Source organism: Meles meles, chromosome 8, assembly GCF_922984935.1.
Source record: "Meles meles chromosome 8, mMelMel3.1 paternal haplotype, whole genome shotgun sequence".
Lineage (NCBI taxonomy): Eukaryota > Metazoa > Chordata > Mammalia > Carnivora > Mustelidae > Meles > Meles meles.
In genome coordinates, this window is record NC_060073.1 from 115,185,036 (window position 1) to 115,201,395 (window position 16,360).

Consider the following 16,360-nt stretch of genomic DNA (forward strand, 5'->3'; position numbering starts at 1 on the left):
ACAGCAGTATAGCTGATGGTTTTAAATTGGGCTTATTGGAGTGCTAATTGTAGGTTTCAGATTTGCTTCATTAATAATGATAACTGTACAAAAATGAGAGTATTTTGTACTCATTATCCCGGCTTTTCTATCAAATATTTCTTTACCATAAATACTAGTTCTATTGCTTAGCCTCAAAAGTCTTATAATGCCATTTCTGTGTATTTTTTTCTTTCTCTGCATTTTTACTTCTTTGTTATAGGGCCAGAGATAGTTCAAGTGCTTGGTTGCCAGAGAGCGTATAAATCACTCTTGATATTTGGAAAAGGGCAGTCAAACTAAACAAGTTTATTTGAATAGATTTTTATGAATGAGCTAAGGAAGTTGTGAACTTTAATATTTGCAAACTTACGTTCAATATTAAACTGCTTAGTCTTATTAAGGATTGTGTTTGTCATGTAAAGATGGGCTTGAAGTTAGTATAAGAATTAAGAATGAGTAAAATAATATCTTGGCTAAAGATGGGACTTTTAAAAAAATCAAGACAATCCTATTTTATTTTATTTTTTTAAGATTTTATTCATTTATTTGACAGACCGAAATCACAAGTAGACAGAGAGGCAGGCAGAGAGAGGGGGAAGCAGCCTCCCCGCTGAGCAGAGAGCCCGATGCGGGACTCGATCCCAGGACCCTGAGATCATGACCTGAGCTGAAGGCAGAGGCTTTAACCCACGGAGCCACCAGGTGCCCCAAGAAGGTCCAATTTTAAATAACAAATGAAAGCCTTAACCATTCAAAATAATGAACTACCGTTATAATAGTCTCTGATTAATTCACTGTATTACTTTATTTTTAAACTATCTCCTTGTATTTGCTTACAAACTACTTTTTCATTGATAAATGTCTTTTTCTTAGAAAGCCATAATGGAGTCTGATGAAGAATGGTCTATGAATAAGAAGTTGATCGATCTCTCTTCAAAAGACATCAGAAAGTCTGTAAGTGTCTCCCCCTCCCCCCACCTTGTATAAGAAAAGATCCTGGTACTTAGGATCTTCATTAATTTTCACATCTTATTTGAGAAAGAGACTGTTTGGCTGAGTGACCAAAGGTGAAGGAGTTCTGTGAATAAGAGATTATTTTCATCCTACTTGGTCTAGCAAATGCTCATTTGTCAGCTGTTTCTGTGAAGGTGTGTTCCTGACCTCCTGGCCCTGTGCCCGGGTGGTGCCTGGAACTGGCGATGACAGCAGCGCGCTCAGCCCGACCGAGGAGCTTCGTCCTGGGCTTCGCAGCCCCGTGGGGCACGTGTGAGAGGGGCCTTCTTGTTGCTCGAACTACAATGACGGAAATATTCTCCTACAGGCTCCTCTTCATTTTCTTTTTCCCCTTGAACAGAGACGCCCTGTTAGGTTCCTCTAAAACAGTGGTTGAGTTAGATTATGGCTTCATTATTCTTTGGCGAAGTTTCCTAATCGTGTTTCTCAGTTAGTTTTGATTTGCTGGATCATCTCATAAACACTCTACGCTTGAGCTGAATACTCCTGCAATGACCTTCTCTTTCCTAGAAATGTAAATGCAGCAGAACAGAACTGTGGATTCCTTATCGTTCTTCTATTCATGATGTTATTTATCGTTCAGTTACTAGTCGAGTGACAGCTACTTACCAGGCACTCCTATACACAATGGAACGGAACAGAGAGGACCACGGACCCTGGGGGGGCTTCGGATCCGGGGTGGGGGGAGGGGCACTCCATCCTGTGCTGTCGTCCTGCTGCTGAGTGTGTGAATGGCGTTGTGTTGGAGCACAGCTGCACCGCTTGGTTCTGTGTTGTTTTGGATGCTTTCATGACACGAGGGCAGAGCTGAGAGTTGCAACAGCGACCATATAATCTGTGAAGTCCAGAATATTTTATTTAAATTAAAACTTTTTTAAAAAGATTTTATTTATTTATTTGACAGAGATCACAGTAGGCAGAGAGGCAGGCAGAGAGAGGGGGGAAGCAGGCTCCCTGCTGAGCAGAGAGCCCGATGCAGGACCCTGAGATCATGACATGAGCCAAAGGCAGAGGCTTAACCCTCTGAGCCACGCAGGTGCCCCTAAATTAAAACTTTAACAAGTTTTTTTAAAAATACGCTGACCCATGTTCTAGTAGATGACACTAGCCTATTTTCCTTCTGTTTCTCCTTTTGGAAAGCCAAACTCCTGACATAAATTAACTGAGGATTTCTTATTACAGTTATTGTATCTTAGTCAGAAGATTGAAATTTCATTGTATTACTGAAGATAGTTTTAATTCAAAGGTAAAACATTGTCTCCAGCCTTCTTCTCTCTGCTTGTTGTTGAATTGGACCAGACAATACATTTAAGAACAAAACAAAAACCATTCCTCCAAACATCCTCTTTGTTTGTTTTCTGTGACTCTGTAGAAAAAGGTATTTAATGTAGGCATATCTGTTGTGCCTGAGTTTTTCACTTCTCACGTCATCTTCATTGCCATTAAATATTCTTTTATAACCTGATATTAATGGTGTTTGAAAATATTTCCAAGTAGAAATTATAGAAGAAATGTATTATTCTCCATTTGTTACTCTGTATATGCAGTTTTCTTACTGGTAAACCATCTAGTACCTATTCTAGGTATTAGAACATGCACAGGATTTGAGTTAAATACCTTGAGGGCTTTAATATTAACTTAACCAATATGGAAAATGAGAAACCAGTCTTTGTAGGAATGGTAGTTGTGCATTCTACTTTCAGGCTTTGCAAAGATACCAACAGCTGCCTTTTCTAAGTCACCTCCTAGTATCTGAGAGTCACAGCAGAGAGGTAATGAGCCAGATGACCTCTCAACTTTAGGATTTGGCAATTATGTGGATGGAACTGTGGAGAGAACTTGCGTATTAGAAATAATTCCAAAAGAGGTCACTTTTTAAGTTAACAAGCTTTCCACTGTCTTTTGAAAATGATGAAAGTGTTTCTGAGCACAAAGTGAAAATCTTGACTTACTTTAATGTTATTTTTATTCTGGAAGAACCTCATTATACTTATTTTTCAAGCTCTGTGTCCTTGGTAGTTTCATAAGTGTTTACCTGCTTCATGGGGTGGGGTGATTCCCCCACCCCCACCCCTTCAAGTAGATCCTTGGCTTCTAGCAGAGATTTACATACTGGTAATTCATTCTGATTCTTTGTTGACTTGTATTTTTATGTGGTGAGGATAGCCTTTCTTTTTATGCCCATTTTGTTTCCTTTCTGGATCTTAATTTCTTTGCTTGCATGAAGTTTGTGTGAAGTTCGTGGAAATAAACAAGGAAAATCTGTGTGTTTGTGGCAGAGCAGCTGCGTGTTCCTAACTAGTCAAGAAAAGTATTCATTTTTCACAAGGCTATTTTATTGAGATTTCCTGTGAATTCTTCCTGAACTTTTAAATAGTATGATTTTAAGTTTAATTTTGTAATAACTAATTGAAAAGCACATTTAGGGATTTTTAAAACTGAGGAAGGTCCATGTCAAGGAAACTTCGGGTTTACCCAGAGACCTTCAAACTCAAGGACAATTACAGGAAGTCAGGAATGATATCTGGAGTATAAAAGGGGAAAATTCAAATATTCCAGGTGGTTTTGTTGTTTTGTTTGTTTTTTACCATCAGTGTTTTGCCATAATTCTGTCAGTATCTTTCAAGAGTGATAGCAAAGTTCCAGGTGCTCTGTCCGTCAAGGCAGAACAGCAAAGTGGTAACTGCGTGTGCTTTGAGACTGGAGCCTTCACAGTCCCTCCTGACTCACAGCCGTTCTGGCAGGACAGCAGCTTTTCCCTTCTGCGGCCTGCGGGGAGAGAACAGAGAGGCTCCTTGCAGCTCCTGTTCCTTGTGTACCAGTAGGAAAAGCCCGGCAGTCACATCACAGGCTGTTGAGACTCTTGGTGTGTAAGTTTCCTACTGGTGATGTCACAAATTACCACAGACTTAGTGTTTTAAATGAACGCATATTTATTATCTTATAATTCTGGAGGTCCCAAATACGAAAGGGGTTTCATTGGACTGAAGTCAAGGTGTTAGCAGGCCTGCATTCCTTCTGGAAGCCACAGGGAAGAATCCGTTTCCTTCCCTTCTCCAGGTCCTAGAAGCCTCCTACATTGCATGACATGTGGTTCCTACCTTCGTCTTCAAATCCAGCAGTGTGGGGGTTTTCCAGACTTTCTCTGACGGTGACTCTCCTGACTTTCTTACGAGTATCTTGTGATCGCATTGGGCCCGTGTGGGCCCATTTCAGGATATCTCCTCCTTTCAGTATCCATAACTTGACTGCACCTGGGAAGTCCCTCTGCCATATGAGGTGATCTGTTCGTGGCAAATAGGGGATTAGAACACTGACATATTTTAGGGCCATTATTCTGCCAAATACAGCGTGCTGCGAGCAGAAGGCATGGGCAGCGTCATCACAGATCGCTTCCTCAAGTCCTCTCTTTTCCTGGAAGTACTGTCGGTTAGTTGATGTAGTTCTGTATCACTGTAGCCATTCCCACTCGTGATTCACAAGTGGTGTCCTTCTTCAGAGGACAGAAATATTCTCCTGGAGCCTTCTGTCCTTTTTTCTTTGACCACCATGTTTGGACAAAGCACTGTTGTTTGGAAGACAGAAGAGGCGGTAGTGTTTGAAGAACCTTCTCTTTGCCGTGCATTGGGTTAGAACGTTTACGTGCCTTCTCCTAGTTCATCCTTCCAGTTGTCATGAGAGTCAGAAATGTTAAATTACTTGCCTGGGGTTTCAGAGGTCTAAGAAGCAGAGCTATGGTCGACTCCTTGACTGTCTTTTGACTTTGTTTTTTCTTCTCTACGTCATACATGTTTATCATATATTAAAAATGTAAAAGTACAAAAAAAATACAAAGGTACAAAACAACTATCCACTTCTCTGCATTTTATGTTATATACTATTTTGTAAACTGATTTTTTTCTTACGCTTTTCCTATAACATGAACAACTCTTTCTAAGGCCTAATTTCAACTGCTTTATATTATTTCATGATGACCACTGTCTTTCCACCATACCATATTATCTCCTTCCAAGTCATGCCTTCTCAAGGACACAATATAAAATACATATAGATAAATAGATGTGTGATTCATTGTCAAAATGAGTTAGTGCCGACTGTATACCTCGATCACGACCCACTTGCATAATGTGTAGTGACAGAATTAGGGCTTGGAGGGAAAACTTGCAAGGACACAGATCTGCTGTTGTAGCTAAAGCCAGAAATTTATTGATAAATAAGTTTATTTGATAAATTGATAAAGCCAGAAATTATGGACTTTTCCCAATCAAGGTAGAGTTCTAACTCTGAGTGTGTGTGTGTGTGTGTGTAGAAAGGAGAGAAGAAAAGATAATACTTAATCCTCGATAAACTTTGAAATGAGGTTGATGAACTATTGTCAAACCCATTTTTCAGTTAATCAAAAATTGTGATTGTCTGGGTTTAGTTTATCTTTGGTAAATCAGTAGTAGTAAAGTCTCAGATTATAAACAAAGCTCTGTGTATATGGGTAGGCCTCTCCTTGTTCTGCTTTGTGAAGGAAATACAAGAAACCATATCCTTATTCTCTTTGTAGTCTAAGGAAAAAATTGGTACCTTTTCTTTCCTGTTTTCCCCAAAGACAGGAAAATAGTTGGTTTTGATTATAATTGCTGGATGTTATGAAGAGCTGTCTGGCTGAAGGGTTACCAAATTCACTTTGAGAGTTAGGTCATTGCCTAAGTATTTCTAGAGTTGGAAATTTATTATATACATTTGTCTTCGAGGGGTGCTTAATTACTGTCACGTCTCAGAGCAGGAGAAGGGACTCAGGAACTTTCTGATGCCAGACTGTGCTCATGTGTGATTTATCTGTTTGTTTAGGTACCCAGAGGCTTACCTTACTTCGCTGTGGATTTTGGCCTCCAAGGAGGGTTTGCCCATGTCATTGAAGATCAGCACAAATTCCCTCATTACTTTGGAAAGGTATGCTCACAGATTTAAAAAAATTCCAGAGGTTAGCAATTTGCTAACACTTTTCTTTCAAAGGGAACTCGAAACTTTGAGCACAATATAGAGAGAAGATGGTGAGTACTGTTCCATCCAGTTTTTAGAGGAAGAAGCTAGAAACTATTAAGAAAAGTATCCCAGAATATTCATAACAGTCAGGATTGTCACTGGGCAATCCAACATTTACAGACACGGTCAGGAGTGCTGGTGGCTGCTTGCCTGTGGAGCCAGCCAGCCTTGTGCCGGGAAGGGTGACGACTGTCCACACTCACAGCGAGCTGGTGGTGAGCCCCGTCCTATTCAGAGCACTCCGTTCTGCAGCTGCTGTTGCTCTGGTCACCTTACGGATGAAGAGGCTGAGCTTCAGACAGAACCAGGGGTGCAAGCTCCTCGCGTTCGTGGTTGCAGTCGACCCCCTCACGCATCGTGAAGCACCTTGTGGTCCGAGAAGAATATACGCATCGTCTCACTCCGTTCCCACGTGCCCAGGCCGGTGTGCGAGGGTCGCTCTAGATTGCCAGTACTTGTCACGGCACGGTGCCCTGCGGGGTGTAGCCCGTACATTCAGGGCCTGCTGAGTATCTGGGAAGTGTGTAAGTTTGTATCAGGGACTGGAGTGAAGATCATGTGACCGCTGAAGGAGTGATAGTCTGAGCAAATCATAGTTCAGAAGTGTCTTTTCAATCGAGCATAGCTCAGGCCTTTCTGCTCATGTTTTCCAGAAATTATTGTCTCCACTGGTCCTTTTGTTTGCCAGTGAAGAAGGTTCCCTTTTCCATGAAGCTTTTTCTGAATTACCTAAAAATAGACTCTTCTGTTTTTGAGTCTCCATATAGTCTGCTTGGTGTCTACCTCATCTGCTTTCTAAGACAGTTCCGTGTGCAGTTGGGCTTTTCTTCCTCAGCCCCATGTTCTGGGCTCAGTTCTCGGAAGGCACGTAGCTGCATGCCAGTTCTCTTGGTATCCCCTGCGGTACTTGGTACTCGCTTGAACATGGTAGGTCCTCTTGGTAAACAGTGTTAAGATGTTGTCCAAGATCTCACCACACAGACCTGTAGGAGACCGAACGTGCAGAATTGAACTACAAGTCCAGCGTTTTCCTGTGTTGCCCTCTACGCATTACATGTCTCCCCCACACCCTTGTGTGCACGGATACCCGCAAGCCTGTCGCGTTAATTTCTGTAGCTAACAGCACAGGAGGAGAATCATGAGGAAATCATGCAGGATAATAAACAGACTAATCAAAATCCATTTCTTATAGGGCTTTGGAATGTGACTTTTAAATGAAGGTGATTTATAATTTTTCATTCTTAGTTTATTTAGATTAGCATTAAAGTATGATTTTGTTTCCTAAAAAAAGATCTCCAGCTAATAGTGGGAGAGGGTGCCTGGGTGGCTCAGTTGGTTGGGCGACTGCCTTCAGCTCAGGTCATGATCCCGGAATCCTGGGATTGAGTCCTACATCAGACTCCCAGCTCCATGGGGAGTCTGCTCCTCCCTCTGACTTTCTCCCCCTCATGCTCTCTCTCTTTCTCAAATAAATAAATAAAATCTTAAAAAAAAATAGTGGAAGAAGCTTGCTTATAAATATACGGGGTGGTGGAGAGAACATGAGCCTGAGGTTGGCCTGCGGTCCAACAGCACAGTTCATAGTTGCTGCGTGTTGGTTACCTTCTTCCCACACCTTTCCCAGAACAGCTCGGAAGGACCAAAATAAGCAGATTCCACCCTCTCTTTCTGCCCTGTGCTCCTCTCTGGCGGATGTACTAACAAGCAACAAAATGGGCACGTTATGTTATAGGAGACACAGCTAGCACTCCTAGAATTAGACGGTTTGCGTTGTTAGAACTAATTGAAAACGAGGATTTTTTTCCTCCAAGTTTTTATTTAAATTCCAGCTAATTAACATACAGTGCAAAATTAGTTTCAGCTGTAGAATTCAGTGACTCAGCACCTGCATACAACACCCGGTGCTCATCACCACAGGTGTGCTCCTTCATCCCCGTCACCTGTGTCCCCCACCTCCCTGCCACCTCCCCATCAGCTGGTTCTTTCTAGTTAAGAGTCTGTTTCTTGGTTTACTTCTCTGTTTTCCCCCCCGTGTTCATTTGTATCTTCAGTTCCACATCTGAGTGAAATCGTACAGTATTTGTCTCTCTCTGACTGACTTATTTCCCTTAGCGTTTTACTCCCCGGTTCTATCCATGTTGTTGCGAGTGGCAAGATTTCATTCTTTTTATGGCTGAGTAATATTCCACTGTGTGTGTGAGTGTGTGTGTGTGTGTGTGTGTGTGTGTGTACCGCATCTTCTTTACCCATTCCTTAGTCGGTGGACGCTTGGGCTGCTTCCATAGTCTGGCTCCTGTGAACATCAGGGTGCATGTGCCCCTTTGAATCTGTAATTTTGTATCTTTTGGGTAAATACCTAGTAGTGCTATTACTGGTTTATAGGGTATTTCTATTTTTAGCTTTTTGAGGAACCTGCATACTGGAAAATAAGATTTTTTTTTTAACCTGAAACTAATATTTATGTAAAATTTGAACATCCTCACAGAGAACTACTGTCTAGTAGCAGAATAAACAGAAACAGTTTCCTTCTGTTTTCAGACCTGCATCTGTATTTTTCTCATTCTTTACAAGGAAATCATTGGTGGGATGCTGGATATAGAACCCAGACTCTGGAGGAAAGGGATCCGGGAAAGCTTTGAGGATCAGAGGAAGAAAGCCCTGCAGTTTGCTCAGTGGTGGAAACCATTCGACTTCACCAAAAGTAAAAAATGTTGAGTCTGAGTCATACCTTTCATTTTTTAAATTTCTTCAGATTCCTTTCAGTTTTATTTCCATTGTCTCTAACTATAATTCTGACCTTATGGCCAGAGAGAGAGTGGCGCGCTGCGTTTCAGACACCCACGCATCACTGGGTCGTTTTCCCTGCCTGCCTTGTCCGCAGACTGCATGGTCGTGGCGGCAGGGGGCCCCGCCCACATTCCTGTTCTCTACCTGCTATGTCTTGTGTTCTGAACTGTGCAGTTGAAGATGTGGAAAGACTTCTGAATGATTATCTGGGAGGTATAGCAGATCGTTGGTTGGGAAGTGGGTCTACTTCAAGGTTGTGAAGACTATTGTCTGAATTCTCTTGAATATTTTAAACCGAATTGGCGTATTTAGTAGTAATTGCAATTTCTTTTAACAGCATCTTATAGAAAGGCTCTTACTTTTCTACCAGTCGTCATGGCTCTTCTATTTTATTAAAGGAAAAAGAATGTCCCAGGAATAATAAAGAATTCAGTGAAGCATAATGTGTTCATGATTTGTTTTTATTTCTGGATTTTTAAATAGCGTCTTTGAATTTGGGGAATTTTAAAAGGTAATTGTTCCAAATAACACAATTGTTTGTATTTTGAAAGTTAAAAATTTAAGCCAAGCCATCACTTTGGGGTTGTATTTTTACAAAATCATAAGTGACGAGAGTATTCTAAATGTCCAGAGCCCAGTCTGTTGCCCTGCACTTGATCTGAGCTGCTTCATTTTTCCTTTGTTCTCACACTTGGCGTCAGGAGGGAGCCATGTACTTATAAAATATGACTGTGCTGTAAGAATGCACCTGTTTTTTTAATATGGAAGATATTTCTGTCGTGACCAGTTTTCAAAGATCCTGGGTTTTGGAGCTGACCGTTGACATCTGGTCATGAAATGTTGATGACCCAGAATCAGTGTGGGGCATACTGCCGAGTAACTGCTACCTCTCTGTGGGTCTTTTCAGCATCGGCATCAGACTCTTTCCTGGGTGTGTTAAAAAATGTTTATGTCCCAGCTGTAGTTTTGAAATTTCACATGTACGTTGAAGTTTAATGGTTTCCATTTCTCAATATTTGCAAGTTGAATTTAATTATAATTATCAGACAGATACTTACTCATATTGTTTTTACTGCTGTTTCCAGAATCTTGAGCTTTCCTGCAGGGCCTTAGAGGAATGTATAATGTTTATTTATTTAATTCGTGAGTTAACAGTTGTTTGCAGCGCACTTTGTTTTGTGCTGGGAGCTCGGGAATGAAAAGTACTTCCCCTTCTTTATGGTGTAGTCTAGTGGATAAGGAGATATGTACATAAATAATGTCAGCACAAGAGACGGTCTCCCCCCTTTTTAATGTAAATTCAGTTAATTAACATATAATGTATTATTTGCCCCAAGTGTACAGGTCTGTGGTTCATCAGTCTTACACAGTTCACAGCACTTACCATAGCACATACCCTTCCCAATGTCCATAACCCAGCCACGCTCTCCCTACCCTCATCTCCCAGCAATCCTGTTTATTTCCTGAGATTAAGAGTCTCTTATAGTTTGTCTCCCTCTCTGGTTTTGTCTTGTTTCATTTTTTCCTCTCTTCCCCTATGATCCTATTGGTTTTTTTTTTTTTTTTATTTAAAAGAAACAAACTTCATTATTTTTTAATTTTTTTTATTATGTTAGTCACCATACAGTTTTTCATACAGTGTTCCATGATTCATTGTTTGTGTAAAACACCCAGTGCTTCATGTAATCCACGCTCTCCTTAATACCCATCACTGGGCTCACCCATCTCTCCACCCTCCTCTCTTCTCAAACCCTCAGTTTTTAAATTCCACATATCAGTGAGATCATAAGAAAATTGTCTTTCTCTGACTAATTTCGCTCAGCATATAATACCCTCTAGTTCTATCCATGTCATTGCAAATGGCAAGATCTCATTTCTTTTGATGGCTGCATAGTATTCCATTGTATATATGTACCACATCTTCTTTATCCATTCATCTGCTGATGGACATCTGGGGTATTTCTGTAGTTTGGCTACTGTGGACATTGCTGCTATAAACATTGGGGTTCATGTGCCTCTTCGGATCACTACATTTGTATGGTCAACTAACCTTCGACAAAGCAAGAAAGAACATCCAGTGGAAGAAAGGCAGTTTCTTCAACAAATGGGGTTGGGAAAATTGGATGGCCACATGCAGAAAAATGAAACTGGACCATTTCTTTATACCACACACAAAAATAGACTCCAAATGGATGAAAGACCTCAATGTGAGACAGGAATTCATCAAAATCCATGAGGAAAACACAGGCAGCAACCTCTTTGACCTCAGCCGCAGCAACTTCTTTCAAAACATGTCTCCAAAGGCAAGGGAAACAAAAGGGAAAATGAACTTCTGGGACTTCATCAAGATAAAGAGCTTCTGCACAGCAAAGGAAACTGTTGACAAAACCAAAAGACAACGGACAGAATGGGAGGAAATATTTGCGAATGATACATCAGATAAAGGGCGAGTATCAAAAATATCTAAAGAACTTACCAAACTCAACACCCAATGAACAAATAATCCAATCAAGAAATGGGCAGAAGACATGACCAGACACTTCTCCAAAGAAGACATCCAAATGGCCAACAGACACATGAAAAAAATGCTCCACATCACTCGGCATTAGGGAAATACAAATCAAAACCACAGAGAGATACCACCTCACACCAGTCAGAATGGCTAAAATTAACAAGGCAGGAAGGGGAGCCTCTTACACTGTTGGTGGGAATGCAAGCTGGTGCAGCCACTCTGGAGAACAGTATGGAGGTTCCTCAGGAAGTTGAAAATAAAGGGGTGCCTGGGTGGCTCAGTCATTAAGCGTTTGCCTTCAGCTCAGGTCATGGTCTCAGGGTCCTGGGATCGATCCCCACATCAGGCTCCCTGCGCGGCGGGGAGCCTGCTGCTTCTTCTCCCACTCCCCTGCTTGTGTTCCCTCTTTCACTGTCTCTGTCAAATAAATAAGTGAACTTTTTTAAAAAAGTTGAAAACAGAGCTACCCTATGACCCAGCATTGCACTACCAGGTATTTCCCCCAAAGCATGAGAAGTTCTAATGCAGGCTATGTGCCAAATGTAGCAGAGTGCAGTGCCGAGGAACTATTTCACACCTCCTGGCTGAGTGGGGGGACTTTGCTTCCTATTTTACTGAGAAAACAGAACCACATCAAAGAGATTTCCAACCACATCTCTCAGCATACCTGCATCTGTGCCTGTGTACTCTGCTTTTCCTCGGGAAACATAAGCTATTTTGTTGTTCTTATCTAGGTCTGGTCCACTCATTATGTTCTGGATTTCATCCCTTCACACCTATTCAGTTGGCCCTACTCTCCCTGTGTTATTATTAGGCTTTTCCCTCTCTGGAAGATAATTCCTTTTAACACAAAAAATATTTTACAACCACAAACTCTGGCATCATATCCCCCCTAGCCATATTTCTTCTCCACTCAACAGCAGAACTCACTTCAATGATATCTGTGTCTTCTCCTTCCATTCTCTCCTCCTGTTCTCAGACTTCCTCTTCCCCATTCTACGAAGACATCCTCCGTGAACCTTCCCCACGGGCAGATCACATCACGACTGCTCAGTGTTCCCCCGCCTCTGTCAGCAGTGCTGATGCACTCGAGGCACCTCCTTGTTTCTAGAGCACTGTCTCTTATTTCTCCTGCTTCCTGACTGGTGGCCTCCTACCAGCCTCCTTTGCTGGTTCGTCTTCATTTTCTCAGCCGCTAAGTGTGGAAATGCCCATCCTCAATTCTTTTCTCTATACACTGTCTCTCTCTCAAGGTAATGCCATCATTAAAATGGTCTTAGACACCATTTTTAGGTTAGTTCAGTTATCCAACAAATACGTGTTTTCTGTATGCCAGTTACTGTTCTGTGTGCAAGGAATACATTAATGAATAAAACAAAAATTCCTTTGAGGAGTTTACATCGTATCAGGGAAGATAGACAGTAAACATTAGACGTGCTAAATAAATTATCCAGAAACTGTCGGAAGTGGTAAGTGCTATGGAGAAAGGAAAAGTGGAACAAGACAAGTAAGATATCTCCCAAATTTATGTCTTCAGTTTGGACCTCTTCAGTGAACTCCAGAATTCTGTATCTAAATATCAAGTTGACCTCTACTGTATGTTATCTGTAAGAGGATATGCAAACTGAACTCCTGATTTTCCTCCTGTTCCAGTTACTTATAACAACTACTTTATTGTATCTTGTGGTTTTAGAGGTGAATTGGATTAGGGCTTAGCGGGATGGTTCGCCTCTGCTTCATGGTGTTTGTGGGGCCTCAGCTGGAGTGGCTCAGACATCTGGAGATGACTGGGGACTGTATGTGTAGGGCCTCTGCTCTTCATACAGTGTGTGCTGGAGCTCGAGTGGTCGAAGTTACACTTGTCCTTCGCTCCCAAGTCTGGTGCCTGGACTAGAATCGCTGGAAGAACTTGGGACAGGCTGCTGACACCCTCTTCTCATCTGGCAATTTAGTGTAGTTGGGCTTCCTATGAGGCTTCTGATTTCTGTCCCAAAGGATGACTCCAAGACACAAGAGGTAGAAGGTGCCACTGTCTTAGGCCCTGGGACTGGAAATCAGCACAGCTTCATTTGGCTGTATTTTGTTTGTCACAGCTGTCACAGAGCCCATCTGCCTTCCACAAGAAGGGTCCTAACTCTTACTCTTGATGGGAGTAGTGTGGCCACCTTTAATCCACCATAGTCTGCCCTCTGGCTGCAAATTTACTCTTCTCTCACATTAAAAATATATTCAAATCCTCCTCCCAAGGAAGTCTCATCCCAGTAGGGCACTAGGTTTAGGCTCAAGATTCAGGATCCCTTCTACCCAAGGCTCAGACTGAGATGAGGCTCCTCAGGGCTTCATTCTGAAGAGTCATGAATTTAAGAGACAAATGATCTTCACCCCTTACACACACACACACACACACACACACACACACACACACACACACCCCAAACATACTGTAGTAAGAAGCAGATGATAACTAGTAGGCACATGATGGAGAATTTGAGGCACACTGCAGTCACTGTTCACTAGTTCTAGAATTAGGTCACGCAGTATGTTGCCAGTTGCTTGATAAGGGCCACGGTCCTGCTTCTTGGGGGGGGATTCCATGGGGCCTTTTGCTCTGCCTTGTGTACTCTTGGTTCAGTGCTGAGTCAGACTTTCTTTTTCATGAAAAGCTGAAGACTGATGCTTCCAGCAAAGACAAAGTAACCACATTATCTTCCTGCCTGAAATGACCAGAAAATAGACAATATACCCGAAATAATGGTTTTTAAGACCTGGTTATCAGGCACAAAAGTATAATGATTCCCAAAGTGATGGGAAACAAGCGAGATGAGTCCCGTGGTGGCCCTGTGCTGTTGCTCTGAGAGAGATCTCATCTTATGGTACAAGGTGTGGGACTCCAGGCAGAGCCTTGAGGAAGTACAGCTGTGAGTCTGGGGGGACCAAGACAGCGGGGCAGATTATGAGAGGAGATCACGTGCACACATGAAGACTCCCCGAGGCCAGGCAAATATGACACACCCAAGAGGATTCAAAGTCAATCCCCCACGAGCAGGAACAGAGGGTTTCAAGACCGCCAAAGACCTGTGAGCACCCATAGTAGTGGTGTGGAGCATAAAATAATTATCTCAAGCCGTAGTCCTGACCCAGCCTTGACAGACCAGTTTTGAACCCAAAAGGCAGAGGGATCAAGCTGTTTCCTGCATGCAGAATGAAGCTCAAATTAAAGATACTTTATCGTGTTAAGAAAAACAGTGTGCAGCTTATAACAGGTGAAGACCAAGTAAATGAGAATAATGGCAGAGAGGTGGGATGGGGGGAAATGGAGGTAGACTATTGTAAGCTTGCTGTACAGACTTGAAGCGGTACAGGAGTACTTGAATGTGGACTGTGATAAAGGTGTAGTTATGAACTATAAAGCAGACCCTAAGATAAAAAATTGAGCAAATAGATATTTGTAGCAGTAAGCCAACAAAGAAGATAAAATGGAATATAAAATAGTGTTTGACCTAAATGGAGGCAGGTAAAGGAAACAAAGTACAGGTGGGACAAATGGAAAACGAACAGCAAGATGATAGAGATGAGCTGAAACATAGCTGGATACTCACTTTTTATTGCTGTGTAGCAGGTATCACAGCCTACCCACTTAAAGCCACACATCTCACAGCTTCTGTGGGTTAGCAGTTGAGGTACAGCTCGTGTAGAGCCTGAACTGGGAAAGGATCCATTTCCCCATCCATGTGGTTGTTTGCATTATTCATTTCCTTGCAAGTAGGACTTAGAGCGTCCGTTTTGCTGGCTGCCCCATGCTACTATAGTGCATCAGCTGTCCCTTACCATGGGGGGGTTCCCCACCATGGCCCCTTGCTTTCCTCACAACAGCAGGAAGGAGGAAGATGATGGCACATTGGCCCCTGACATCTTACACAGCACAATGATGTCATCACACAAAATTAGGTATACCCGTTGCCATGGAGTCATGGGTCCTGCCCACACCCAAGGGCTGGGGTTACATGAGGAAGACCACCATCAGAACATAACAGAGGCCACCCTAAGAGTCTGTCTACCAAAAGTATGCCACATTACATTGTAAGAACCTTAAAGCTTAATTCTTCAATGTCTCTCATCTTATTCTTTGTTGTCTTAACGTTTTTACTCATGCGTCTGTCATCATCCACAGGATACCTTGTTACTACTTTTGCTTTAAACACCTGATTCTATTTTAAAGTATTTTTAATGAGAAGAAGTTGATTTTATATTTATTCCAGTATTTGCTGTTCTCAGTACTCTGCATTCCTTTGAGTTGATCCAAATTCACATTTGGGATCATCCGAGTAAATGGGCGTAAAGTCAGTCTGATTTTTCTTTAGGCTTGCCTCATCTGTTTCCTGCTGTTTCTAATTGATAGATAGATTCTGTAGTGGTTTTGTTTGTTCTTTTTGTCTCCCCCCTTGCTTTCGTTTTTATAGCTGTGCGTGACCTCCTTAGCTCTATTTCTTTTTTAAAATCATCTTGTTTTTTGGGGCGCCTGGGTGGCTCAGTGGGTTAAAGCCTGAGCCTTTCGCTCAGGTTATGATCCCAGGGTCCTGGGATCGAGCCCCGCATCGGGCTCTCTGCTTGGCGGGGAGCCTGCTTCCTCCTCTCTCTCTCTCTCTGCCTGCCTCTCTCCCTACTTGTGATCTCTGTCTGTCAAATAAATAAATAAATAAATAAATCTTTAAGATCATCTTGTTTTTGAGTTTTAGATATTCAGATTTTTGTCAAGTTTCTCAAGAAGCAATTTATAGAAAGTTCTTTCGTGTGAACTGTCTTCTAATCATGTTCTTTGTAGTTTGCGTGCCTTGTTCCAATTCATTCATAGTTTGATTTTTTCACTTATGTTTCGCCATAGTGTGTATACAGAGTGGCCAGGGTGTTTCTCTTCCTCTTACTCATACTTGGAGTCTGTGCTTCATACTGATGGTTCCGGTCTTATTTGTACATAGATACTTGGAAGTGTAG

The 16,360-nt window shown here is 42.0% G+C and overlaps 1 protein-coding gene across 1 annotated transcript in view; it reads left to right on the forward strand.

Annotated features, from left to right (window-relative positions):
* CWF19L2 (CWF19 like cell cycle control factor 2) overlaps window positions 1-9,299 on the forward strand; it is a 129,963-nt gene extending 120,664 nt beyond the window's left edge. Inside the window, exons 16-18 of the mRNA XM_046017196.1 lie at window positions 895-975; window positions 5,875-5,976; window positions 8,641-9,299. Of these exons, the coding sequence (XP_045873152.1) occupies window positions 895-975; window positions 5,875-5,976; window positions 8,641-8,784 (327 nt within the window). The 3' untranslated portion in view covers window positions 8,785-9,299. The remainder of the gene's footprint in view (window positions 1-894; window positions 976-5,874; window positions 5,977-8,640) is intronic.
* Window positions 9,300-16,360: the final 7,061 nt, after the last annotated feature.